Source organism: Rhagoletis pomonella, unplaced genomic scaffold (assembly GCF_013731165.1).
Source record: "Rhagoletis pomonella isolate Grant_MI unplaced genomic scaffold, Rhpom_1.0 Rhpom_scaffold_00001, whole genome shotgun sequence".
Lineage (NCBI taxonomy): Eukaryota > Metazoa > Arthropoda > Insecta > Diptera > Tephritidae > Rhagoletis > Rhagoletis pomonella.
In genome coordinates, this window is record NW_023458555.1 from 66250566 (window position 1) to 66277381 (window position 26816).

General features: G+C 35.3%; 1 protein-coding gene across 1 annotated transcript in view; it reads right to left on the reverse strand.

The window, feature by feature from the left end:
* Positions 1 to 12387: 12387 nt before the first annotated feature.
* Positions 12388 to 26816, reverse strand: part of LOC118747224 (dmX-like protein 1) — a 45358-nt gene continuing 30929 nt past the window's right edge. Inside the window, exon 2 of the mRNA XM_036481215.1 lies at positions 12388 to 12519. Within this exon, the coding sequence (XP_036337108.1) occupies positions 12403 to 12519 (117 nt within the window). The 3' untranslated portion in view covers positions 12388 to 12402. The remainder of the gene's footprint in view (positions 12520 to 26816) is intronic.

Here is a 26816-nt window from a genome sequence, read left to right on the forward strand (position 1 = left end):
GACTCCGTCATCATCGACTGCGGGCTCGGGTTCTTCTTCACCAACTTTCCGTGCTGCTACCATTTAGTAGGGCGGAAAAGTGTTCCCTCCATAATTTAAGTACGCTCTGGACATCAGTTACTAGGTCGCCATTATTGTTCTTACAGGAGTTCGCCCCGGTCTTTAAACCTTCCGTAAGTCGCCTAACTCTCTGGTAAAATTTTCGGGCATTCTTCCTGTTGGCCAGCATTTCGAGCTCTTCGCACTCACGTATTTCGGCCTCTCTCTGCTTATTGCGGCAAATACGTCTCGCTCCCTCTTCGCAGCGTGGCCCTGAAGGCGGCATCTTTTTTCTCTGCAGCTTCCTGACACTCCTCATCGTACCAGTTGTTCTTTCGGGCTCGCTGAAATCCGACTACTTCTTCGGCGGCGGAACTTAATGAGCGGGAAATGTGGTTCCACTGCTCGCATATGTCGGTTTGTTGAAGAGTGCTCTCTGAGAGCAGGTGTGAGAGTCGAGTAGCGAAAGTGCTGGCTGTCTGTTGTGATTGCAGCTTTTCGACGTTTAGCTTTCCTTGCATATTTGGGCGCACATTTTTTGCTGCACAGAGGCGGGTGCGTATCTTGGCTGCATCAAGATAGTGGTCCGAGTCGATGTTTGGGCCTCGGAGTGTGCGTGCCTTCCGTCTATCACAACATGATCGATTTGGTTTCTCGTTTTTCGATCCGGAGACAGCCACGAAGCTTGATGGATCTTTTTATGCTTGAACCTAGTACTGCATACTACCATGTTTCGGGCCCCGGCGAAGTCGATCTGCCTCAATCCGTTGACGGACGTTTCGTCGTGGAGGCTGAATTTTCCGACGGTGGTTCCAAAGATCCCTTCCTTGCCCACCCTGGCATTGAAGTCGCCAAGCACGATTTGGATATCATGACGGGGACAGCGCTTGTACGTGCGCTCCAAGCGCTCATAGAAGAGATCCTTGGATGCCTCATCCTGCTCTTCCGTCGGGGCATGGGCGCAGATGAGCGAGATGTTGAAGAATCTCGCTTTGATGCGGATTGTGGCTAGACGCTCGTACACCGGGGCGAACGACAGTACTCGGCGACGGAGTCTCTCTCCCACCACAAATCTAACTCCGAATTTGCGCTCCTTTACATAGCAGCTGTAGTATACATCGCAAGGCCCCAGACATTGCCCCGTCCAACGCATTTCTTGGATGGCGGTGATGTCAGCTTTTGTCCTTACGAGGACATCAACCATCCGGGCAGAGGCACCTTCCCCATTAAGGGTCCGGACATTCCAGGTGCATGTGCTCAAATCGTAGTGCTTTAAACGTTTCAAGTGGTCGTCATCATAAAGGGGAGTCTCATCCGAGGCTTTGCCTTGCTTCTTCACTGGAAGTGGTTTTTACGTGGCGGGTCCCAAACCCAGCGCACAACCCATTGCTGGGACGGGGGTGGTTTCGCAACCAAATACACGTTTATATAGCGAGCCGCTTGCTCCAAGCAGACACCCGCTTGCAGCCGCACCTAATAGTGAACAGACACTGCAGACTTCAGTGAGCCCTTAAACCGAATAAGTGGGAGTGGCCCCACCGAAGCTCCGTCTCTTTCTGCCTTGACCCAAGGCTCCACTCGGATTGGTTACCGCGTCTCGCACATGGGTTGCTCACGTTGCCCAGAGTGCGCGAACGAGGACGCAAGAGTCGGGATTGAGTATAGCCATGCAACTGTAACTGCATACCCAGAGCAACGACTATACCCCATTGCACTCCAAATTGCGTAATTGTAATCCTTAAATTATATACGATTACGAATACTTTAATTGTAATCATAAATGTTACTATTATGATTATAATAATTGCAATGTTAAAAATTTAGGGACTATGATTACTGTAATCGAAATCATGGAAAACATGATTACGAATACCGTAATTGTAATCCTTAAAATTTTAAGATTACAATTACAGTAATTGTAATCATGAAAATTATGATTACGAATACTTTAATAGTAATCCTAAAAATATTATGATTACAATTAACCTAATCGTTATCAATGAAATGTTCATTGCCATTTTCTGATATTCTGTAGAGGTTTTGTAGTTAAGTACATGAGCCGAACTTTCACCGAAAAGTATGTAAAATTGATTTAAAGTTGAAATAATACAGTTACACAGCGGCCGCTGTGGTGTAGTGGTTAGCAGTGTGCGCTACCATTTCGCAGGGCGTGTATTTAAGCCCGGTTCAACCCAACGTCAAAAAATTAAAAACAAAAAACGTTTTTTTCTAATCGCGGTCGCTTCTGTGCAGGCAATGGCAAACCTCCGAATGCATTTGTCACAAAAAACAGCTTCTCCTAAAAATGCATTCGCCTTTCGGGTCGCCGTAAAACTGTAGGTCCCTCCACTTTGTGTGACAGCATCAAGGTGGACAGTGAATCAAAATCAAACTTTATTGGAAATACTCGACCACGAGTCTGTGTAGAATATTACAACAATTTCAAACAAATAGGCGAATGCATAATTTAAATCCATTTTAGTGTATAAAAATCAATATTTGCTCTAAGCAAAACTAATTTCTTTATTACTGTAATCGAAATCATGAATTGCATGATTGCGATTACTTTAATTGTAATCCTAAAAATTTAACGATTACGACTACTATAATAGTAATCCCAATTTTCATGATTACAATTACGGTAATTGTAATATTGAAATGTTAAGGATTACGATTGCTATAATCGTAATCATAAAAAGTACAATTACGACTACAGTAGTAAGGATTACAATTAAAGTATTCGCAATCAAGTATGTTATAATTACAATTACAGTAATCGTAATGCTAAAAATTTTCGGGATTACAATTACAATAATCGTAATCCTAAGTAATCAAAATGTAATCGTAATCGTAAAGTGCCCAGCTCTGCGGAATAGCTGCGCTTGATTGTGTTGGCTTAACAAATGAAAAAGTGGGAAAAAAGCAACGATAATTTACAAGGCGAACTTAGCACAGTGCGTAGGCAACTGGCTGAGTCAGTGGGATCGTCGGTTCGAATCCTACTGAAAGAATTCTGATGAGGAAATGTGGTGATTTCCGAAATAGCTATTTATCACTTCTACCCATTTTTTCAAATTATTGTTGCTTTTCCACAATAAGTTTTTCATTAAAAACGGCCTCAAGCTCAATAAAAATTTTTGAATATAATTGCATAAATTTTTGAGGCAGTGTCACTCGATTGGTACATTTGTACAGATTTGTACATTTTTGTATTGGGCTATTGGTAAAAAAATGGGACAATTTTGATTTTTGTAGTCAAAAGATTGGTACAGCGATGTTCTATTGAAAAATTTCAACAAATTAATTTTCGTGATTGGGATAAAGAAAAATATTTTGCGTATTCGCACAATTGGGATACGATTTGCACCAAATTTTGGAAAATACCCAATCGTATGACACTGCCTTTAAACTTGTATTTATACGGATCTTTTCTTCATGGTGGCCACCACAGTTAACCACCTAAATTTTGACGTGTAATTCAAAACAGCGCCATCTTTCGGAAACAGTGTATATTGAGACTTGTAAATAAACAAGCCGTGCAATTCTTGTCCAAAAAATATTTGAAACAAACTAGCGCAACTGATGTTTACAGTTATAAAATTTCATTCGTGTGTGAGAGTTGTTTCTTTGCTGGTAGGCAAAGACAATATTTTGTCGATTATTTTTGCGCAAAATACGTATTATATTACTGTTAGTGTAGAATCAAACTAAAATTTGGTAAAATTTTTACAATGAGTGTACTTATTCAAAGTGGTTAGCAGCGGTAACCGCCGTTCGGTAAGTAGCTAAATTTTACGGGAATTTTTAGTGAAGTGCAAGATAGAACTAAAATTTATGTTGTTTAGAGGAAATGGCCAAGAAAAAGTTATCGGATAAGGAAATTGAAAACCTATTGATATATGAAGAAATACCTTCAGATACTGATAGCTGTACGGGTGGTGATGGCTCTGATAAAGATCAATCTGAAATCGAAGAAATCCCTCAAGGTGAGCAACAGTTTTTACTAGGTGAGGATCTTTTTCCATCAGATGAGGAGTTTGACTCTGAAGACGAAGTTCTATTATCCCAGCTGCTTGGACGAATTCAACCAGCTACCCAAGCAGTTCCGCTACTATCCCAAACCGTGCGACCTCCAAAATGGAAGAAAGGTTATACAATTTTAGCCCCTGATAACTTTACAACTCCAAGCAATTTGTCGGACGAAACAACTAGTCTAGCTGCAAGCCAATAGATGACCCCCCTGAAAATTTTAATTTGCTTTGGACGGATGACATTATGCAACACGTAACATTTCACACAAATCTATATGCGGAACAAAAAGGAGGTACTTTAAACCATTTTCTGCAGATGAGATGTCGGTTTTTATTGCTCTGAACTTAGTAATGGGCATGAAAAAAAGTCCAAGTAGTCCATACACCTATTACATTTTATGTCACTCAGTCGTTTCTCATGGATTCTTGAAAATTTACATCTAACTGACAATAATCTGTTGCCTTCACGAAACAATCCCCATTACGATAAGTTATATAAGATACGCCCTTTCATAGAAATGATACGAGGATCTTACAAGAAAAATTACTATCACACAGAAAAAATTGCTATTGATGAATCAATGATAAAATTTAAAGGTAGAAGCTGTTTGAAGCAGTATATGCCGAAAAAGCCAATAAAAGGGAGTACAAGGTGTGGACGAAGTGTGCTTCTTCTGGCTATTGTTTAGATTTTGAAATGTATTCAGGAAAAGTCGGAAATAAAGTGGAGACTAATTTAGGAGGCAATGTTGTCAGAAAATTTTGTGAGGGATTAGAAGATAAAAACCATAAGGTGTACTTTGACAATTATTTTAACAGCTACGAACTGCAAGTCGATTTACGTCAGAAAAACATATATGCACGTGGAACAGTAAACGAATCTCGGTAAACATCTTCCTACTTTGAAATCTGTTAAGCAATTGAAGCGGAATACGATTATTGAGTCAGTGACAATTCGATGGTTTCCTGAAATGAAAAGATATTGAAAAGAAAACGTGTGTTTTCATTTTGAGTAATTTTCACGATCCCAGAAATGAGGTTCATGTGAGAAGAACAGAAAAAACTGGAGAAAGAGTCGAAGTGCCCTCTAGCCTTGAAAGAATATAATGAAAATATGAATTTCGTGGATAAATTCGACCAGTTGAAAGGTAGTTACGCGATTGACCGCAAATCAAAGAAATGGTGGCACCGCATATTCTTTAATTTTGTGGACTGCACAGTGGTAAATGCTTTTATAATCTATAATGAGCTACAAAAAGACCCTCAGCCCATCGTTAATTCCATGTGAATAAATCGTTTCTATAATTTAACATGCAAAACAAAAACAAATTGGGGAAAATGTTGTGAAAATTTGGTGCGGCTATAATATGTTCGACTACGGTACATAAGTTGACTGATTACTCGGCCGTGCTATCATAGTAGCACAATGCCAATAAGCGTATTTTAAAATTTTCAGGCAATAGCCTCATGCGATTATCGATTATATTTTTTGTTGTTTGTGTGAAATATTTTATTTTTATCAGTATTTCTCTTTTAATCAAAATATGTTGAAATAAAAGTTAAATAAAAAAAAAATGCTACCACACAAAGATTATAAAACTTTATTTTATTCAATAACACAGCTTTACAAAAGAAGGTCCTGCATATTAAACCAAACCTCTATATCCTTATGTTATTCGACGCCCTGAACGCGAATCCAACGCCTATTAGCCTTCATCACATCAGGTCCGAGGTCATCTGAAGGTCAAGTAGCGTAAAATTCATTAAATAAACCAAGCCAGCAAAGTCTCAATAAAGTTGTGAGGAATTATTTGCCCATAATCGAGATAAGTCATTCCTTGTCATTCTCCGACAGTAACCAGGATTCAAATGCTTGTGTTACGATTGAGAAACTTGTCCTGGTATTACCGCCTTGGCAAGCATACCGACAAATTGATGACTGGCAAACAGCCTCTCAATCAATCGACAAAATCCTTATCCTGGTGAATCACATGGATAAGCAAAACACACAGTCCAGCAAAATAGCTGAGCTAAACAATTTTGTATCACTTTTTACTTTTTTTTTAATTTATGTACATATGGGTGTTTCCACAAAAAAGTAAACCGAAAATGCAAGTAAATGAGTTCAAACGGTTTTATAACTTTAAATTTCGTATTCAGATGGCGAAAAAGGTTATGAAAACGCAAAACGATGGAGAGAACTGAAAAAATTAAATTATATGTGTATTACTAGTAAAAATATTGTGTGGGGGAAAAATCTGTCACGTCCGATGCGTCATTTTTACGCTAATAACAAACGTCTCGGATTTTAAGCAAACTTTTCGATTATTTCCTCCTGAATCATCTCGCGGTTTTCGGTAACAAGTTTTCTATGGACGCACATGTTATATGTAGATCGTCGCCAGTACTTATTTTCATTGACCGATGGGGGTTACTTATGTTTTTGTTTACCTGTCAAACGTGGTAGAGAAATTTCTACTCCTAGATCGGTTGTAATCATACGAGATGCCTTAATTAATTCTAGTGTTGGGAGTATCGAGTACTTTCTTTACATATACATATGTTGGTAACATTTCAATGCTTAGTAAGGAAATCTCACTAGCTGGCAGGACTTTATTCAAGTTAATATATTAATCCCAAATAACGTCGATTGAATGCTACTTTGGAGTACTCAGTATCGATACTTTTAAAAATTGGTTACTGTCGATCCTTTTGAGAATCGATTTCTGAGTACTTTTGGTATCGATACTGCCCAATGCTAATTAATTGCTTTAGTGACTGCTTCTGCATTCCTGCGCAGTTCGTAACCACTTCCAAAATATTTTCGATATGCTGACCAACGACAACTTTGAATATTTAGCAATTGCCATTAAAGCGATGATGAATATCGGCATTGTTATAGCAGCATACAATTGATTCACAGACTTTCTTGTGGGAAGCAAAAAGAACCAAATTGTGTCCATTTTTTCTATTAACATTTGTATTTGCCTATAAAAATACTTATTAACTATGTATTTGCTAAAATATGTTTATTTAAAAGAGCATAAAATAGCTTTCACTTGATGTACGTATATATTTAATATATAATTTCAACGGGCCGTAATATTGGCGCGATATATATGTACATATGTATGTATGAAAAAAAGTTTTATAAAAAAAAAAACGACGCACTACCTACTAAAATATTGTTTTATATGGACTCTGCACTTCTTACAACGCTTTTATCAACTTGCAATGTTATGTTGCTTTGCTTTGCAAAGATCCTAAAAAAGTCTAGACATCAACCTCGCCGGAATGTATCATATCAAAGACTCTAGAGGGACTGAGAAATATTATTATCTACGTTTTAGTCCATTTATAAAAGCGTGATATATTAAAAAGTTTTTTTTTTTTATTTTATTTTTTTTCCCTTTATTTTTGGATTCTTGTTTGCTTTTTGACGAGTTCGTTCGCTCTTTCTTCAATATGTTATGCAGCACTCCTTGTGTTTCATGGCTATTTCCTCCTCGCATTTATCTTCGCTTTGCTCGCCGCTCCAGTATTTGCTTAGCATAAGAGAAAATCGAATGTGTGTTTCATTAAATTCAGTGCCACTTCATTATATAAACGATGAAAAACACAGGCTTTTGTGGAAATTGATAATTACGAATTCCATTACGCATACAATTTCGTATTTTTTACCCGACTTCCAAAAAAAGAGGAGGTTATCAGTTCGTCGGAGTATTTTTTTTTTTTTTATATGTATGTTGCCGCATAACTTTGGACCACGTCAACCGATTTCGATAATCGGAAAGGTAGTGTCTCAGAGGTGGTCCCATACTAATCTGGTTAAGATCCGATCAGTGGATCATGAGATATATATATATATATATTTTTATATGAGAGTTGAAGTCGGTTTTTTTTTGCTTGTTGTTTATTGATTTTTGAAAGTTTTGACTTCGTTGTGAAGCAATCGTTGTGTCCCAATCGCTCCTAATTTGTTTTGGCAACCAAAGGACGGTATAGTGTAGTGGTAAGCAGTGCGCGCTTCCACTCCGCAACGCCTGGGTTCAAACCCTGGTCAAAGCAACATCGCAAAAAATATAGAAAAAGGTTTTTTCTTAACAGCGGTCGTCCCTCGGCAGGCAATGGCAAACCTCCGACTGTATTTCTGCCATGAAAAACAGCTTCTCATAAAAATACAATCGCCGTTCGGAGTCGGCGTAAAACTGTAGGTCCCTCTGCTTTGTGTGACAACATCAAGGCGCACGCCACAAATCGCAGGAGAAGCTCGGCCAAACACTAACATATGTGTAAGCGCCAATCTATTATTATTATTATAAAGGACGGTATAAAAGCTACACAACGGCAAATTTTTTGATAAGTGACTTCCGTTTTCGTATGATTTATTTAACTCTAAAGTCGTACGAATGTCACGTCCGACATTATGGAAATATACATATATTAATTTAAACATTTAAAAAAAAACTTTGATAATAAAATTTAAAAGCATCTATGTATCAAGTTAAGAAATCAAAACTATTTTTATTTGTATCCGCCCTGGCAAATGCTTTTATGTTTGGAAGTGTGGATATGTGAAGGCGAAAAAGTTGGCGGAATACGCCCATTTTTATTGTCCAATACAATGTTGATATCTGCATTGCTGTTGCGAAATTTCATCGATTTTAGCATCCTAAAAATGATAAAAATCACACTGTGCGTCGTCAGCCATCTCTTGTTATATGCTGGTAAAGAAGGGCTTAGATACGAAATCTTTAACAAGAGTGAACTTTAAATTGGGAATCGGTTCTTATCTCTACAATAAGCTATTAAATGCCACTGTTTGGCCTGCCCGTTCAAGTCTTTTCACAAGGAAGGGGGGACGACGAAAACCACCACATAGCTGGAAACCTAAGGCATTGTAGTAATAAAAATATAATAGTTACTAGCGGTACCCCGGTGTGCTTCTCTACACCAAATATTGAAAAATATTGAAAAATTAATGAAAACCCCTGCACGCCGTACTTCCTTTTATTGGAAGTGCTCCTCAACATTTTGCGATCTTCTTTGCGTTAACATCATGTTCGCATGGCGCGCTCGCGCTCGTCGACCTATATTTTAACGACTGGCTCGTGGTGGATTTCTTGGACGCTGTGATTCTACAGCTGTATTCTGCGCATACCGTCCACGTCGTACTTCATTTTGTTGGGAGTGCTCCTCAACATTTTGCGATCTTCTTTGCGATAACATCATGTTCGCAAGACGCGTACGTCGGCCTATATTTGAACGACTGGATCGTGGCATTTTATTCAATAGCGAACGAAAAACTCAATGCATAGGAACGAATTCGATAAATCGTATGGTAAACGCACTTTTTTTAAAATAATCAAATGAAATTCACAATCGACAGTAAAAGAGCACTTGAAAAACCTTCATTCGTAGCCAAAGAACACAACACAGCCACAATTTTCCACAATGGTTTTGTTCACTATAAATCAATGAGGAGAAATACCTGCATGGAAAATTTCCAGTGTACTCAAACTTTTCGTACGAAACGCTGCAACAAATTTGTGCAAAAATATTGAAACTGACGAAAAATAAATAAAATGAAATATGAATTAAGAACTATATTAAACACACGTGTTGATTTTCCAAAGTCCGAAATAGAAAGACCGAATATTAATGTACACCACCTTTTCGATAATACGATGAAATGACAGATATGTTGTGTTGTGGTGACTTTCATTCCATTGGCTCTACAAAACCCCTATTGAAAAACTTGCAGCCATGTTTATACTTGACTTAATTTATCCGAAGAAAAAATAAACACAGCACATTATAGCAACAATTTTTCACTATGTTTTCGATTTTTCATGTATCTGCTGTTGTACCATATACGTGGTTCATGTGACAGACATAAACTGTCATATATCATGAACCGCTGGACCGACTTCGGGCCCACTTCACATAACCCATCGGTATGGTAGTCCGAATATACCGTTTAAATTTGGTAGAATTCGTGCACTTATTTTTTTATTTAAGATGGGAGGTGCCACGCCCCCCGTTCCCAATACCGCACATTTTTCTCCATGAGTATGGAATTATTTTATATGTCTCTATACCAATTTCCAGTAATCTACTACAAATATTTCAAGAGATAAATGAAAATTTTTGTTAGTATGGGTGGTGCCACGCCCCCTTTTCCGAATTCGGGGAAACTTAACACAAACCATCTGCATAATAGCCCGACTATGCCGCATAAATTTGGTTGAAATCTTGTACTTATTTTTTATATATAAGATGGGAGGTGCCACGCCCTCTTTTCCAATACCGCCCATTTTCTCCATGAGTATGGAATTATTTGATATACCTCTATACCAACTTCCAGTACTCTACCACAAATATTTCAAGAGATATATAACATACAAATTTTAGTTAGTATGGGAGGTGCCACACCCCCTTTTACGAATTCGGGCAAACTTCACATAAACCATCTGCATGATAGCCTGAATATGCGGTAAAAATTTGGTTGAATCCGGTGAAGCCGTTCTCAAGTTATAAGCTCACACCAAAAAGGTGTACTTATTTTTATACATAAGAGATACATATGCCACGCCCCCTTTTCCAAATTTGGGCAAACTCCACATAAAATATCTGCATGATGGCCCGAATAAGCTATATAAATATCGTTGAATTCGGTGAAGGCGTTCTCAAGTTATAAGCTAACTCACTAATTTTTATATATAAAATAGAGGCGCCACGCCCCCTTTTCCGAATTCAAGAAAACTTCACGAAAACCATCTGCATGATAGCCCGAATATGCCGCATAAATTTGGTTGAATTCGGTGAAGCCGTTCTCAAGTTATATGATCACACCAAAAACGTTCACTTATTTTAATATTTTAGTAAGTATGGGTGGTGCCACGCCCCCTTTTCCGAATTCGAGCAAACTTCGCATAAACCATCTGCATGATAGATCGAATATGCCACATAAATTTGGTTGAATTCAGTGAAGTCGTTCTCAAGTTATGAGGTCACACCAAAAACGTGCACTTATTTTTATATATAAGATTATGGAACTACTAGAATATGGGAGGCATACGTACTAAATTATCTCAGTGTTATCGTTGCAAATCAATGCGTGATTATGATTTTATTGCAATCAATGAGACTTGGTTTAACGACAATATATCCTCAAATGAATACTTCGATGGCTACTACAACGTCTATTGTAAGGATCGCGCCTATTGCGCTACTGGTCATGAAAAGGGAGGTGGTGTCTTCCTCGCTATAGGAGCTGACTTGTCCAATAATCATATGAGTCTTAATCTGGCTGATGGTATGATAGACCAATTATGCGTTAATGTTAAGTTTTCTAACGATAAATCATTGTTAGTCATAATATCTTATATACCTCCGGGCAACGATATAAATACTTACCAAAAACATTTGGACAATGATCATTAATTTACTAAGAAATGTAAACGGTTCTTATCAAATCATTTGTCTATGTGATTTTAACTTGTCCAACATTTCATGGTTCCGTAGTGGAAATAATTTGGTGCCAGCGGATATTAAATCAGGCATCGATATTTATGTTATAGAACATTTAAATACTTATTGTTAGTTTCATATTTGAAAGAAGCAATAAATAGAAATTACTTAAAATTAATTTAAACTCTTCCGAAGTGTAAACTCGAAATAGAAACACTTAACTCTAACTTACCATAATTGTTACCAAAAATATTAAGCTATTGAATCGGTTATTTACCAAAGCGAATAAGTCTGGCGGCCGCTGTGGTGGTAAGCGGTACGCGCTTCCACTCCGCAGTACTTGGGTTCAAGATTTGATCAAAGAAACATCGCAAAAAAATATAGAAACATATTTTTCTTAACAGCGCTCGCCACTCTGCATGAAATGGCAAACCTCCGAGCTTCTCTTCGGAGTCGGCGTAAAACTGTAGGTCCCTCCTCTTTGTGTGACAACATCAAGGCGCACACCACAAATCGGAGGAGAAGCTCGGCCCAACACTAATATATGTGTAAGCGCCAATCTGTTGTTAAGTGTTAATTTTTTTCGATATGACAATTTCGATGCAGTTTCAATTCGTTTATAGGAACTGTTGAACTGCATGTCGGAAAAATGTAGATTTATTCCCTTTGGCAAATAATCGATGCGATTGTAAATAAGATATGTATGAGAGAATTTATTTATAAAAATATATAATTTTTGATTTTTACTTTATCTTGATATTTGGTGTGTAAACTATTAAAATTTCCGTGTTTCATAAGTTCACACGTTTAGGCGAATACCCCAATTGTGCATTAAGGATTAATGTTTATGTGTTCCCTCTTAATTGCAATTAATTAAATTAATTACGAAGTTTATAAACCTCTTACCTGTTGCCAACAAACTGCACGAACCCAAAAATACAAAGTCAGAAAGTAATTTATTGTGGCACTGGTATGTCTGAAAATAAAAGAATGGGAAAATCGTATAAGGGTCGAAATTTTCGAAATCAGCACCAAAATATTTTAAATCTTATGATCCGATGATTTGTATATTATTGATAACTTATAGTGATTTCGTTTCTTCCAAAAAATTTTGCCAATCGCCGGTGCAAATTGTGTTTAATGTTACACTCAACCCCACAAAAAGGCATGTTTTTGCCTTCTTGTCCTTGTCTAGCTTACGCATTTCATAGTGTTGTCGTTTTAAACAACCATCTGATTTTCAGGCAACCATCTCCCCTGACAAAGCTTCACAGGGCAGAGAATGTGCCTTTTTTTGCTTGACATTTTAAGAAATGAACACACAATTTTCTGACAACTTTGCCTTTAATTTAGAAACGAAAAAAAAGGATTGCCCCATTCTTTTCTCAAATGGCGAAATTTTTTGGTGGAAACAAAATCACCATTGAAGCTTACACGTAGTGTAGAAAAAATATATGTACACTTGTGATCAGCTAATTAAGCCAGCAACATTTTGATAAATTTCGGCTATTTTGCTTTCGTTTATTTAATGTTTAGATATTATTTTTCCATAAAAATCTAGCTCATTATTTATATAACAAACACCATATGAATCCAGATTTCAAATTTTATGCAAAAATTATGAAAAATCCGCAAAGTTTCAGCTACATTTTCAACTTTTTATTCAGATTTTTTAGAATTTGAGTATGCAGTTTAATAACCCATTAAATTCTAGGGTAATAATGTGCAAGTCTTAAGTTGCTAAAAAATCGCGTTGATTTTTAATAATTTTTTTTCTGACTGCATTACAAATTTTTTTCCATACAAAATAAATTCGACAATTTTTACCCTAGAATTTAATGGGCTAATAAACTGCATACTCAAAAAAATCTGTATAAAAAGTGGAAAATCTAGCTGAAACTTTGCAGATTTTTCATATTTTTTGCACAAGCTTTGAAATCTGGGGCCCCTATTGCGAGTGTCGACTGGCAGTAGAATAGAAATTTGTCGATCGAGTCGATCATCTTTTATTTTGCTATTGTGTAACTTGATCGATAAAAATTTGTACTATTGTGAATGGTTGACAGAATTGTAAACAGCTGTTTGTTTGTTTACATTTGTTTCTTGAGTGTTTTATTTACATCATTTTTAAAATAATTGCTTTTATTATAAAATTTAAAAAATGGACACAGTTGAAATATGATTTAGTGATGAGGAAGATGATGCGGAAGCTAATAGATTAGTAGAGTTGGCAAAAGCAAGTAGGGAATTGCGAGATTCGTCGGATCCCTTGGACTTGGAAGGTGTATGTACATGTGTGAGTTTTATGAATAGAAGTTGCGTTCCCGATGCTTCACGGTTTTTAGGCTTTACATGATTTGCAGGAAAAGCTGTTTTCCTCATTAATAAACTTTAAGGAAGTTTAAGAAATACGGTACGGTTAAGTTTTTTGTACAATGATGTTGGGTTTTTGTGTCCAAACGCGTGACCCGAGTTTAAAAACTTTAACATAACAACATAACAAGTGTACTGAAAGAATTCAACTTTAATTTAAAATAAAGATTTAAAATTTCCGAGCACTAGTCAATTAATAAATTATGCAGTTTTTTTGTATAAACTTTTAATGTTGGTTCTGCGCAAAAACATTGTGGATGGCGTAGCCGGAGTTATATGCACAAGAAATATTGTATATGTATCTTTTCCAATAGAAGCGGAGCTTCCTACCCTACTCTTTCCGGAAATTCCTTTGCCTATGTCCTCACTCTCCTGCATCAGTACGACCAACCGCACAAGTTGCCTTTTGTTGCTTATAATTTTTGATCTGTAATTCAGACACATACATGCATATGTATATTTCACAATTTTTTACAACTTCCAGTTCAATTGACTTACTTTTTATCCATTATAGTACCACATTCTTATGTAAATTTTATAAACGCAAACTCCAACGACTAAAAAACAGCAATAGAAGGATGAGCGATTCAAAAGTATTCACAGTCGCTAATTGAGCGACTAAGCGACACTCGCAATAGCATCGATAATCGATAATCGCTTAATAGTCGTTTATCTACTGCCAGTCGACATTCGCAATAGGGGTGTGGATTTATGTGGTGTTTGTTATATAATAAGCTCGACTTTTATGGAAAAATAATAAACATTAAATAAACAAAAGAAAAATAGCCAAAATTGATCAAAATATTGCTGGCTTAATTAGCTGATCATAAGTGTACATTAGCGTTGGCCGAGAATCCGCTTTTTTAGAATTTTCATTGGTAATAGAAAAAATATGATTCATTATGCTTTAAAAAAAATCTGTGTGAAATTTGGAATTTTTTGGTCCATATCCTAGGCTCGCCCAAGTCCATCAAAGTTCAATATGCTCAAAAAATAAAAATTAATAAATAAATTAATTAATACATTTTTTTACTAAAATTGCAATAATCTTCGAAAGTATTAGACCTACATAATGTAGTATTTGGACCTTTTTTGTAGAGAATCGAAGGTAGCTAAAAAAAAAAAAATTTTTAGAACTTGAACTTTGGGCGAGCCTAGGATAATGACGATTTATTATGATAATGAACCATATTTTTGCTATTACCAATCAAAATTCTAAAAAAGCGGATTTTAGGCCCACGCTAGTGTACATGCTCTTGTATACACTGGCTGATTCTATTTCAATCCATGCAGGGCGAATGGGTTCAAAATTCGAAATCAAGTTTAATACGATTTTTCATGTTTTTGGGGCAAATAAAGAGATACGTATTTTTTTGTTTTGCGAAGAAAAAATTCGCTGAGTTACGAGCATCTGAAAATTTTAGGGCAAAGTGTAGTTTTAGGGAAAAACGGCTGACAATTTTTCTTCAAATCTTTCTAGTTTTTTCAAAAATCAATTCGGTTTTTTTTAATTGAAAGAGTTTTTGCTGCTCTATATTTTGAAAATATGAGAAATTTTGAAAATTAGCCAAATGGCGGCCATATTTGGAAAAATCATCATCAAATCAAATTATTGATTTTTTTTTCTGCAAATAAGAAGACTCAGTATTTTGGGTATTGTACCGTCATATATTATCCATATATACATTCTGTTTTTTGACCTGGGTAGTATTTTTGATGATCTTTCTTTACAAATTTGAAAATTTTAAAAACCTTGAAAATTGACAAAATCGCAGAAAATTTTGAAAACCCAGAAAAAATCAAATTTGTCAAATCAATTCAGAAATTCAAATCAGAAATTTTTGAAAAACCAAAAAAAATCGATTTTCATAAATATTTTTTTTTTGTTCAAAAGTTTCTGCCATTTTGTTAATTTTCAAAGTTTTTAAAATTTTCAAAAATGATACTGAGATCAAAAAACAGAATGTATATATCAGGGGTGGGCAAGGCCGAGGCCGAAATGAGCCACACGTAAATTCTAAATGCCACAAAGAGCCACAAAAACCAACAAAAACAAAAATTTTATTTTTAAATAAAATTATTATTAGAAATGAAAAACATTAATTTTATTAATATTATTTATAGATATTAAAGAAAATTCAAAAGATCCCTATGGCCAAATTTTCAAAATCTGGTTTTACGTCAGTTAAAGCTGTTCGTAACAGTTCTGTTAAATGTTGGTTGGTCAATAGGTACGTTCGTTTAACTAAAAAAGGTCCAACAACAAAATTCTGGCGAAATGTCATCTGTTCTCTCACAAGAGAAAAATATCCAAAAAAGTAGGCGATCAGAAAATTTGCAAAAACTTGCAAGTTAGACGAACAGCTGATACAAATTTTATTTATATTCAAAAGCATAAAATTGAAAACGTAAGAAAACGAGTCCCGAAGTCTTATCCTGACACAGTTCACTGACTAAAAAAATAATGACTTACTTCCTACAAGTTTAATCAGTTAAATCATTTTACTATTTTAACTTCCAAACCTTCAAATTTAATTTAGGGATTTGCGTAAATATCAACCAGCTGTTTTTGATCAGCTGTTTTCTTATTGGCAAATTGAAGTTGGCAAAAATTTTTTCCAGCAGAAACTAGCAGCTTTCCCTCAAAATCAAGGGTCATTTTGCTCTCTCAATTACCCCTACTTTGCAAGTTTTTTGCGTACGCGAACACAAAAAGCTGATCGTTTTTATAACTTTCAATAATTATCAGGTACGCGAATGCAACTATTTAATTGTGAACGGTATTTTGACTTTACGAATTTCATTGTAGAGTACAAAGACTCACAGTTATACGTTGTACCAAAAATTGAAAAATATACGGAACGCAGCTGTTCTCCACAGCGGATATTTTAAATCTGGTACTTGCTGCCGGAATTCAAGCAATAGAAAAGCTTTATGTTGCATTTCTAGTGCCTTATCTTCTTTTAATTCCAAAAACTCCAACTCTTCTGCGCTTTTCTTAAAAAGGAGTATTGTAAATTAATCCTCAATTATGTTACATAAAAAAGGGTTTATGAAGTAAGCAAACGTACACTTAAATAATTTCAAATCGGCAAATCTTTTTTCAAAGTCTGCTTTTAAATCATGTGCAATATTTTCTCTGGCCATGGAAATTGATGAAATGTTCTTTTTTTGAGATCATAAATAAAAAGACGTAGTTTAGCTTCAAAACTTAAAATAATTTGCGACAAATCAAAAAGATTTTTATTCTCTCCTTGTAGAGACAAATTCAAGTTTTGCAAATGTTCCATCATATCGTCAAATAACATTAAGTCAGAAAGCTAATTTTCATTCTCCAATTGCGGGTAATATTCTGATCTCAATTTGCGTATGTGTATATAAAAGAATAAAATAAAAAAACAACACAATGGAAGAGAATGTCCAGCAAGCAAATATGTATTTTAAAAAGTAAAAAGAGCCAAAATGTTCTAAGCAAAGAGAAAGTAAAAAGAGCCGCACTTTGCTACCCAAAATATTGAGTCTTCTTATTTTCAGAAAAAAAATTCTTACGACTTTCGAGGCGTTTTAGCGGGCATCAAAGCTATTGGAAAAAGTTCTCCTTTTTATGTAGTAATCACAAACAAATTTTCAAGAAATAAAAGATTATGTTTTTGAAAAAATTGACTTTTGATTTTTCCAAAAATGGCCGCCATTTTTTTGATTTTCTAAGTTTTTAAAATTTTATAATTTGCAAAGAAAGAGCATCAAAAATACTACTACGATCAAAACACAGAATGTTCAGCGTGGCGACGAATAACTGTTACCCCGGTGTTTTTGAGAAATAAAAAGGTCCTTTATAGATTTTGTGAAATAAGTATTTTATTGTTAATTTTCCACAGATTTTACTTTAGTTGCATTAAATAGTTTTTAAATTTTAATCTTTATTTACATTTGCCAGCAATTCAAACTTTGAGAGAAAAGTTCGTTTGGCACGCAGGTCTTCGTCAGTTGATTTAATCCGTAACTTCTGTTACTATAGGCTAATTTTCTTCATTTTTAGTCCCTTATACTCCCCCTTTTGTCCAACATAAAGCCTCATACTCAAAAATCGAATAAACTCGGAACTGGTGACTAGGACGGCCATTCATTCGATCAACCTTATACAGTTTTTTCTTTTTTTGTATTTTTTTTATACAAAGCCTAAGAAAAAATACACCTGAAAACGACTTTCGTTTCATGAAAAGAATTTAAGCGAAAAGTTATTTTTTTTGCCAGGTTCCATATTAAATTCATGTAAAAAATAAATTTTCATTAAATTGATTTCATGAAACTGGCTTTTAAGGTACTTCGCCAGGTGGTGATTTGAGATTTACCACTGCACAACTCAACCGAATGCGAATGAAGCTTTAACGCATACTAATGTTGGCAAATCACATCCATTGGGCCAATCGCAACACACGAGAGTTCGATATACTCAATGGTTCAACAGGTCGATTTATTCTGACATTCACGGCACCTTTTCTTATTTGTCGATTTTTAGTAATAACCAAGAACAATTCTAGAGATATGCAATATAAAAATTCGACTTGTATGGAAGTTGCCAAGCCGGTATAAAGTTCCACTACTCAACCATAAACACTTCAAGAATAAGCTGTGTAAAACGTAGGCTAACTTTTGACTTAAGTCCAAAAGTGGCTAAACTAAGTTAAGTTGAGTTAGAGAAACCAGCCCTAAAAGATCAAGCAAAGGTGCGGGAACTTGCTTTAATCAAAGCCTAAGTGGAAGGTTCTACCACCCTTTGTTTCTTTGCTAGAGCTTCTTAAATATTGCAAAAAACTCGATTTTTTGACAGTTTGACCTCGTTTTTTCTTAAAATCTGGAGCTGATGGTAACTTTTTGCTTACGCATTCGTAATCAGCACAAAAAGATCTGTCAAAAATAGCGTTAACATTTGCTGCATCAAATTTTTTTCCAATTAAACTTTGTGCACTCCTTCTTCTAAACACGTTTCGAAAAAAGCAGCACCCATTCGAATCAGTTATGAAACATAGGAGAAAATTGTTCCTGTTGATTAAAGCTCCCAATGAATTTCACAATTATCCGAAATTTTCCAAGCTTTCGTCGAAAAAAATTCAAATTTTTTTTGTATTCTTCCGGATTTTTCCGAGTTTTCCACTTAGAATTTTCTATTTTTCCATTCGAATGCCATTTCGAAGGAATTGCACACAAAATTCCATACAAAAAAAATCAATTTTCGATGTTTCCAATTTTCCGACTTTCCCTGAGGGGTTTCCCAAAATTTTCTTTCGTAAAAACCTTCTCCTGGCGATTACAAACAACTAAAAAAAATTTAAGCCAAATCGGTCCAACCGTTCTCAATTGATGAATTACTATACATTTTTCACACCATTTTTATATATATAGATATACGTATTTAATACATACATTCTTGCCACTGCTAATCACATGAATAAAAATCCTAAAATCGAAAATGTGACTGCAATATTTCTTGTTTAAAATATTTTAGATCCATCGCACACCACGGACTTTATCGGCCGCCGATTTAGTTGGGCTTGCTAGTCTTTCCATTGCACCACAACTAATCGGTCTGAGCGATTAAGTTGGTGTAGTGTGCGCACCTCCATACATCTTCATGTACATATTTCAAGCGAGCCCTACTATTTAAATTGGCGGCCGATAAATTCTGTGGTATGAGGTGGCTCCAATAGCTGCATTATTACATCTATTCCGTGTGTTGCAATATCCACGGAAGCAGCAGTTATGAAGAAAATGATTTAAAAATATTACACAAATTCTCTACTTATATGTTTGGCTTTCCTATGTTTTATTTTTTCAACGTCTAAAGCTGAACCTTTTTTTGAAAAAGTTGGTACAACAAAAAATACGAAACACGTTTTCTGTCAGATAGCTAACATGGCGGATAAGAAGAAGAAGAAAAACTACCCGGAAAAAAAGAATCTTATATGCTAATCTAGGCAAAAAGCTAACTACGTACCAAATTTTAAGCAAATCGGACCATAACTACGATTTTTTCGAATAGATCGGTCCCTGGTCCACCGGAGGGTTTTCCCAAAATTTTCTTTCTTAAAAACCTTCTCCTGGCAATTACGAGCAACTGAAAAAAAAAATTAGCTAAATCGGCCCAACCGTTCCCAATTGATGAATTACTATACATTTTTCACACCATTTATATATATATAGGATGAAAAGAGAAATCGATTAAGCGGTGACTGTCTGTCCGTCCGCCCGTCTGTGCACACGATAACTCGAGTAAAAATTAAGATATCTTAACGAAACTTGGTACGTGTACTTCTTTCGGGCGTAGGATGGATGGTATTGAAAATGGGCAAAATCGGACAATAACCACGCCTACCTCCCATATAACGGTAATTTTCAAAATACGAAAACTGCGAAGATTATTCACTCAACATTGACATTTACAATGATTTGTAAACGAAAAATAATAATATTATAAATTTTTGAAAAACGGGCGTAGCCACGCCCAGTTATGGTTACATGTGTATATCTTGGCAACCGCTGCACCGATTGCTTTCAAACTTGGCACAGTTGTTGGCCTTGGTACAGCATACCAAATGGCAATAACCACGCCCACATTCCATATAAGGGTAATTTAGAGAAATACGAAATCTTCGATAAATCAGTAAATATTAAAGCTAATTTATTCAAAATTGACGCTTGCAACAATTCTTTACCAAGAAATACGTTTATGATAAAATTTTGGAAAATGGGCGTGGCACCGCCCATTTATGATCACATATATGTATCTCGGTTACCGTTCTACTAATTTGTACCAAACCCGGTATGGTTATTGTGCTTGCCACATAAAAGCAAACCGTTGAAAATTATTGAAATCGGACTAAAATTACGGAGCTTTTCATATTATCAATATTTCAAAATTTAAGGAAGCTAATTTACTCAAAATTGATACAGCCCGGCTTACCATGTAGCGGTAGCTTTCGGAAAGCTTATGAAAAACATATAGTTAATATTTGCGCCGGGTATTTAATATTCGGCTCCGCCCGAACTTAGACTTTCTTACTTGTTTTTTTTTTTAACATAAGGATCAACATTAACGTTAACATCTTTTCAACGTAATCGTAATAATGAGATGTTTGATGTTGTTTTTTTTCTTTTTTCAATGATTCATTTAAGAAAAACTTAAATAACTGGGCCAAAACTTTTCTGATTTAGACTTATGGGATCTTGGCAGAAAGGTATTTTCCAACTATTTTTATTTATGTGCAAAAAAAAAGTCATTCGAGTCACATTTTTTTTATTCAAATACCAACATATCTTAGTTCAACTTTGAATGATGTTCGTTCATGCTACCTTTCTCTTTCATCCTTTGAATGAGCTTATTAGCAAAGAAATAAAAAGGGTGAGAAAATACCTTTCCAATGATACCTCACAAGTCTAAATCGGAAGAGTTTAGGTTCAGTTATTCAAGTTTTTCTTATATCAATCTTTGAACAAAGTTAAAAATCTCATTACTACGATTTCGTTCAAAATTTTTTATTTTTTTCTGTTAAATATTTTTATGTAGTATGCACACGTTTCCACGCCACCTTTGTTGTGCTTATACATATTATGCCGATTACAACTCTTCCAACTTTTTGAATCGTTATATCTCGGAAACGGTGGCTCTTAGGAAAAAAAAGTATATTGACATTTTATAAAGATAATTATCTGATCTACAATTTTTGTCTAAACTAATTTTATGATGAACTTACCGTTTTGCTGAAAATCGTGAAAAACCCGTTTTTGTGACCTTTGACCCCGAGTAACTATTTTTCCAGGTATCGGATCGATGAGGACTTTTTAGATTTAATTTATGATGGTGTTTTGAACAATCCTAAATTTTCAGCTGGGTGGGAATTTTTGTAACCTCGAATGTCTAAATTGACCGGACTATTATATTACGCCTATTTTCAAAAATGGAAACAAAAGTGATATTTCGAATTACAGACCGATTGCTTAATTGACAACGGTTACTAAATTTTTCGAAAGCATTATCAAGGATAAAATTGCTTTTGCAATTCAAAACGTAATATGTCTGAATCAGCACGGTTTCGATAAGGGGAGATCCACGATGTCTAATCTTGCTACTTTTACGGAGGACTGCATTAGAAGCTTCGACGCTGGGTATCAAATTGATACAGTATATACTGATTTTGCCAAGGCATTCGGTAGGGTGTCCCATAAAATCTTAATTAGTAAATTTGCGTACATGGGTTTTCACTCCGTCTTCCTTGAATGGATCAGATCCTATCTATCGGGGAGGTACTGTAGGGTGCAAATCGATGACACAACATCGCGTTCTTTTCACGCAAGTTCTGGGGTCCCTCAGGGTAGTATCCGTGGACCTCTTTTATTTATAATTTTTATCAATGACATAAGCTCGTGTTTCTTATTCTCCAAATTTCTTCTATACGCTGACGATCTCAAAGTTTATTCGGCTGTAACGCGACCCGGGGATTCTGATTCTCTTCAATCTGATCTAGATAGAGTTAACTTTTGGTGTTAAAGAAATCAACTCTTCTTAAATACTGAAAAATGTTCTCATATGGTTTATTCTAGAAAGACGAATACAGTAAGCACATCTTATACCATTGCAGGCACTAAACTGAAATTTGTAGATCAAGTCAAAGACCTAGGGGTTTATTTTGATTCAAAACTCACATATAATACTCATATTAACTTCATTGTTGCAAATTCCGATTCCGCGTGGGCTTTCGTGCGTCGTAACAGTTCTGATTTTTCTGACCCGTACACTCTTAAAAAACGTTATATTGCTTTTGTCAGGTCCCGTCTAGAATATGCCGCAATTATTTGGCGACCTTTTCATACGACGTATATCTGCGTAAGTCTGCGCTAAGGTATTCAACTTAACGGAGCCAATGCCTTCCTATAAGTCACGTTGCTTACTTTTAAATCTTGATTTGCTTGAAGATAGGAGAAATTGCCTATCCTGCTCGTTTATCTTGAATGTTATAACTAATATTGTCGATTGCTCAGAAATTCTGCGAAGAATGCCGCTCAACATTTCTGTAAGAAATTGACGGCGTTCTGACTTCTTTTACGTGCAATCCGCAAAGTCGGATTATGCTTTGAATGCACCTATTAGGCGAGCCTTCAGGGAAATCAATAAAATAAACCAAACGGTGGAAACAGATCTGTCACTTCCTGGAGTCGTTTAAAAAAACATAGCCTCGATTACTTAAATTCATTAATTAGTTGATCACCAACTTAAATTAAAGTTGTATTTTTAAGCTTATTTAGTCACTTAGGGGTGGGACTATCCGCATATTCGAATATCCGGATATCCATGCGGATTATCCGTTGACCCGAATAAAATCCGGATAGTATGGATATCCGGTTAATATTCGTTTGTGCAGTTATTCAGATATCCGGATTTACGAAGATCCGATTAATATTCGTATTTTCGGATATCCAAAAAAAAATCAACAAACTGATGGACAATATTAATATTAGTGAATTCCAATATGCACACGATAGAGTGAATTAGATCTTGACGGACTTGAAGTTAACCCTTTGTTTTGTATCGTTTTAACACAATATAAACAAATGGCACTATTCTTTTCATGACTTTTTTGGAAATGCTACAATTTGGTAAAGCATTCACCACGGCCAAAAGTATCATAACAGCTTTCATTACTCCGTCCATGATATGCGATGAAAAAACTTTGGCGGTCAATTTTTTTTTACGAAACTATACTTTAATTTCCCAATACCATGCGCTCATGCATATGAAGTAGCAAGTTTTCTATATGCATAAATTTGTTTCTTGACCTTTTTAATTCGTTTGTAGAAGCCTTTGAAATTCCAAAGTAGAATGTTGGAAATTTAAAAATGTATACAAACAATTTTGTGCGTAGAAATAGAAAACTTGTTACTACACATTTATGAGCGACTGGTATTGGGAATTGAAAAATCTTTTTGATAACGAAAAATCCGGATATTCGGATAGCCGATATTATCTTAGCTTCCAGAGTAACCGAATTTTCATTTAGGTATCCGGATATTCAAATATTCGGTTTATCCGGATAGTTGAAAAATCCGAATGAAGTTCCCAGCCCTATAGTCACTATGTATTCATTGACTGAAATATAAATAAATAAGTAAATAAATAAATAAAATCTAAGAAGCACCCCACGCTTTGTTTTCCGGTAAAATTATTTGTATTGTCTATTACTTTAATCCTCTTTTAGGTTGGTTTTAAAAATTTAATTAAAGCAAGTTAGGGATCTTCCTATTCCTCTTAAAACAAATCTGTATTTCTATAAATAATTTTTTACTTTTTAGTTTACACTGTAATAAAAGCGAGTTTTTAATTTTCTAAACTATAATTTTATTTTCGTGTTTTTAGTCTAAAATTCCACTTATTTTACAACTATTATAATAAATAGAATAACACGCGAAATCAATCGTAGGAACTTTCATTTGTACTGTCATTAGGTAACTTTAAGGCCAGTATGCCGCTCTCAAGAAAAGGAAAAACTCCATATAAATGGCTAAGAAATTTTCTTGAGTAAAATTTCCCTAAGGCAGTACGCAGTTCTTAAGTTTTTTGTGAAAAAAGAGTACAAGGCAACCCATGATTGCAACCGAAATATATGCCCGTTCCATTATTTCTTGAGAAAATAGTGAGGCAACAGGCTGCGAAAAATCCTTAGACACACACACGAAATAATGACAATTTTTTTACCGTTTTCTTGAGAGCTGTATACTGGCAATCAAAATGGAAATCTAAAGTAATTCCCATTCGTACTGTCATTATGTATGTAACTTGATACACTTCACGAACTAAGTATAGCATACAACCATTGAACTCATATTATAAAAACAATAAGATTTATTTACTTTTTTTTATTTTCATAAAATTCGAAGAATATTCAACACAGTTCAACAAAACTTATAAAAAAGATAAATAGATACTACATAAAAAAAAAGCCTTAAAATTCATTGTGGCTAGAACGAAAAGAGTAAAGCATACAAAGTAAAATCACATATCGTCGCCTGGGTAAAAGATTGTCGTATGTTAATTTCGGCAAGTTGTGGAAAATCGCGTTTGAAGTTTGGAATGCAATTTCTCAAAAACGCGAACATAGATTTTCTCCAAAGTTTCTAAAATGTTACTAAAATAATTCTTAAATTATTTAATTTTAATGTCTATTGTTAATTAGTTTTGAGTTTATGAGGGATTTGCTATAGTAAAATATTGTCGTAAGCGTCATTTGTCCACAATTTGGCAGCCACTTTGTATGATATACGAAAAAATATGATCAAAATTTCTCCTAAATTAACGACACTTTTTACTCAATATCTCGGAAACTAAAGGAGATATCCATTTTTAAGATATTGATTAGTTTAATATGACTACATCACTAACTAAATGTTTACTAAATTACCAAAAATTTTAGTGAATATCTCGGAAACTAAAAGAGATCTCTAAAAACTGATAACACCAATCGAAAGACCTTATTTCAAAATATATAACTGCATCTAGCACTAAAAATCGTCATAACTGCGCTTACGACAATCTTTTACCCAGGCGACGATATGGGAATTGTATTAACTTGAAAAAAAATATTAGGTTAGGTTAGGTTAGGTTAGGTTAGGTTAGGTTGGAGTGGCAGCCCCGCGCAGAGCGCGGAGCACACGTGGGCTGGAAAAGCCCGTTGTGATACCATTGGCCGAAGCCATTTGTTTCTTTCCCTTCCTTAGTTATTGAACCACCGAGTGCGTTTTATATAGCACAAAAAGTCGAGGACGTTCGCCGAGTTCAAATCGGCTAAACAATCTAGAAAGTACTTGTTGAAGAATCGGTTGCGCGTGTTGACCAGGGCGGGACAATGGCAGAGATAGAAAAAAATATTAGTCTAATAATTTATTTGGCCACCTTTGGCTAAGATGGTGGCAGTAATGCGTCTCGGCGTTGAGTCAATCAAAGAACGAAAGGTGGAAAGTGGAATATTTTCCAATCAGTTTGAATGCAAGCCTTTAGCTCCTTTAAGGACTCAAATTGTCGACCACTAGGATAGACACGTTGAGATAAAATTCCTAATTGTTCTCTAGGGGATTAAGATCTGGGCTGATAGCCGGCCATTCTATAACACGTAAGTTTTTTTCAGAAAAAAATATTTTATTGCTCCCGCATTATGGATAGCGGCGTTGTCCTTCTGGAATATCCAAGATTCGTCACAAAAATATAAGCCGCTGCGTCCATTTTATGGCTAATAAAGCAAATGGGGCTTGGTCCATTATATCCAAATGTCGCCCATACCATCAGTGATCCACCTTGAAAATTTCTGGAATGCCGAGTTTCTCGCTTTCGTCGAATATCGCTCCAATATTTTTGAAAACCATCGGGACCATCCATATTAAATATTTTTTTCATCACTGAAAACCACGGGCTTCCACTCCTCATCCCAAAACATGTGTTTTTCAGCGAATCGTAAACGAGCGGTTATATGATGCTGTAGTAACCTAGGTTGCGGAACACGCTTAGTGTATTTAAGGTTATTTTCCGCATTTAAAATTTGTTGAACTCTTCTGGTGGACACTGGAAGATTTAATTGCAGTTTTATATTTCTTGGTGATAACTGCTTATTAACTGCTAATCGTTTAATTTGCCGCTTCGCTCTTTAATCCACCTTTGCAGTACGTCCTTTTCTCTTTATAGTGCCATATTTACTTGGGGTTTTTAAAAAGGACATTACTGTTTTTTTGTCCCTGTCAACTTTTTGAGCAATTTCTCGGACGTTCTTCAAGGGTCAAATGAGTTCCGCGTGGCATTTCTATTCAAATGGACAGTATTTCTACTTTGAATATAATGAAAATAAATTTGAAGTAATTTTA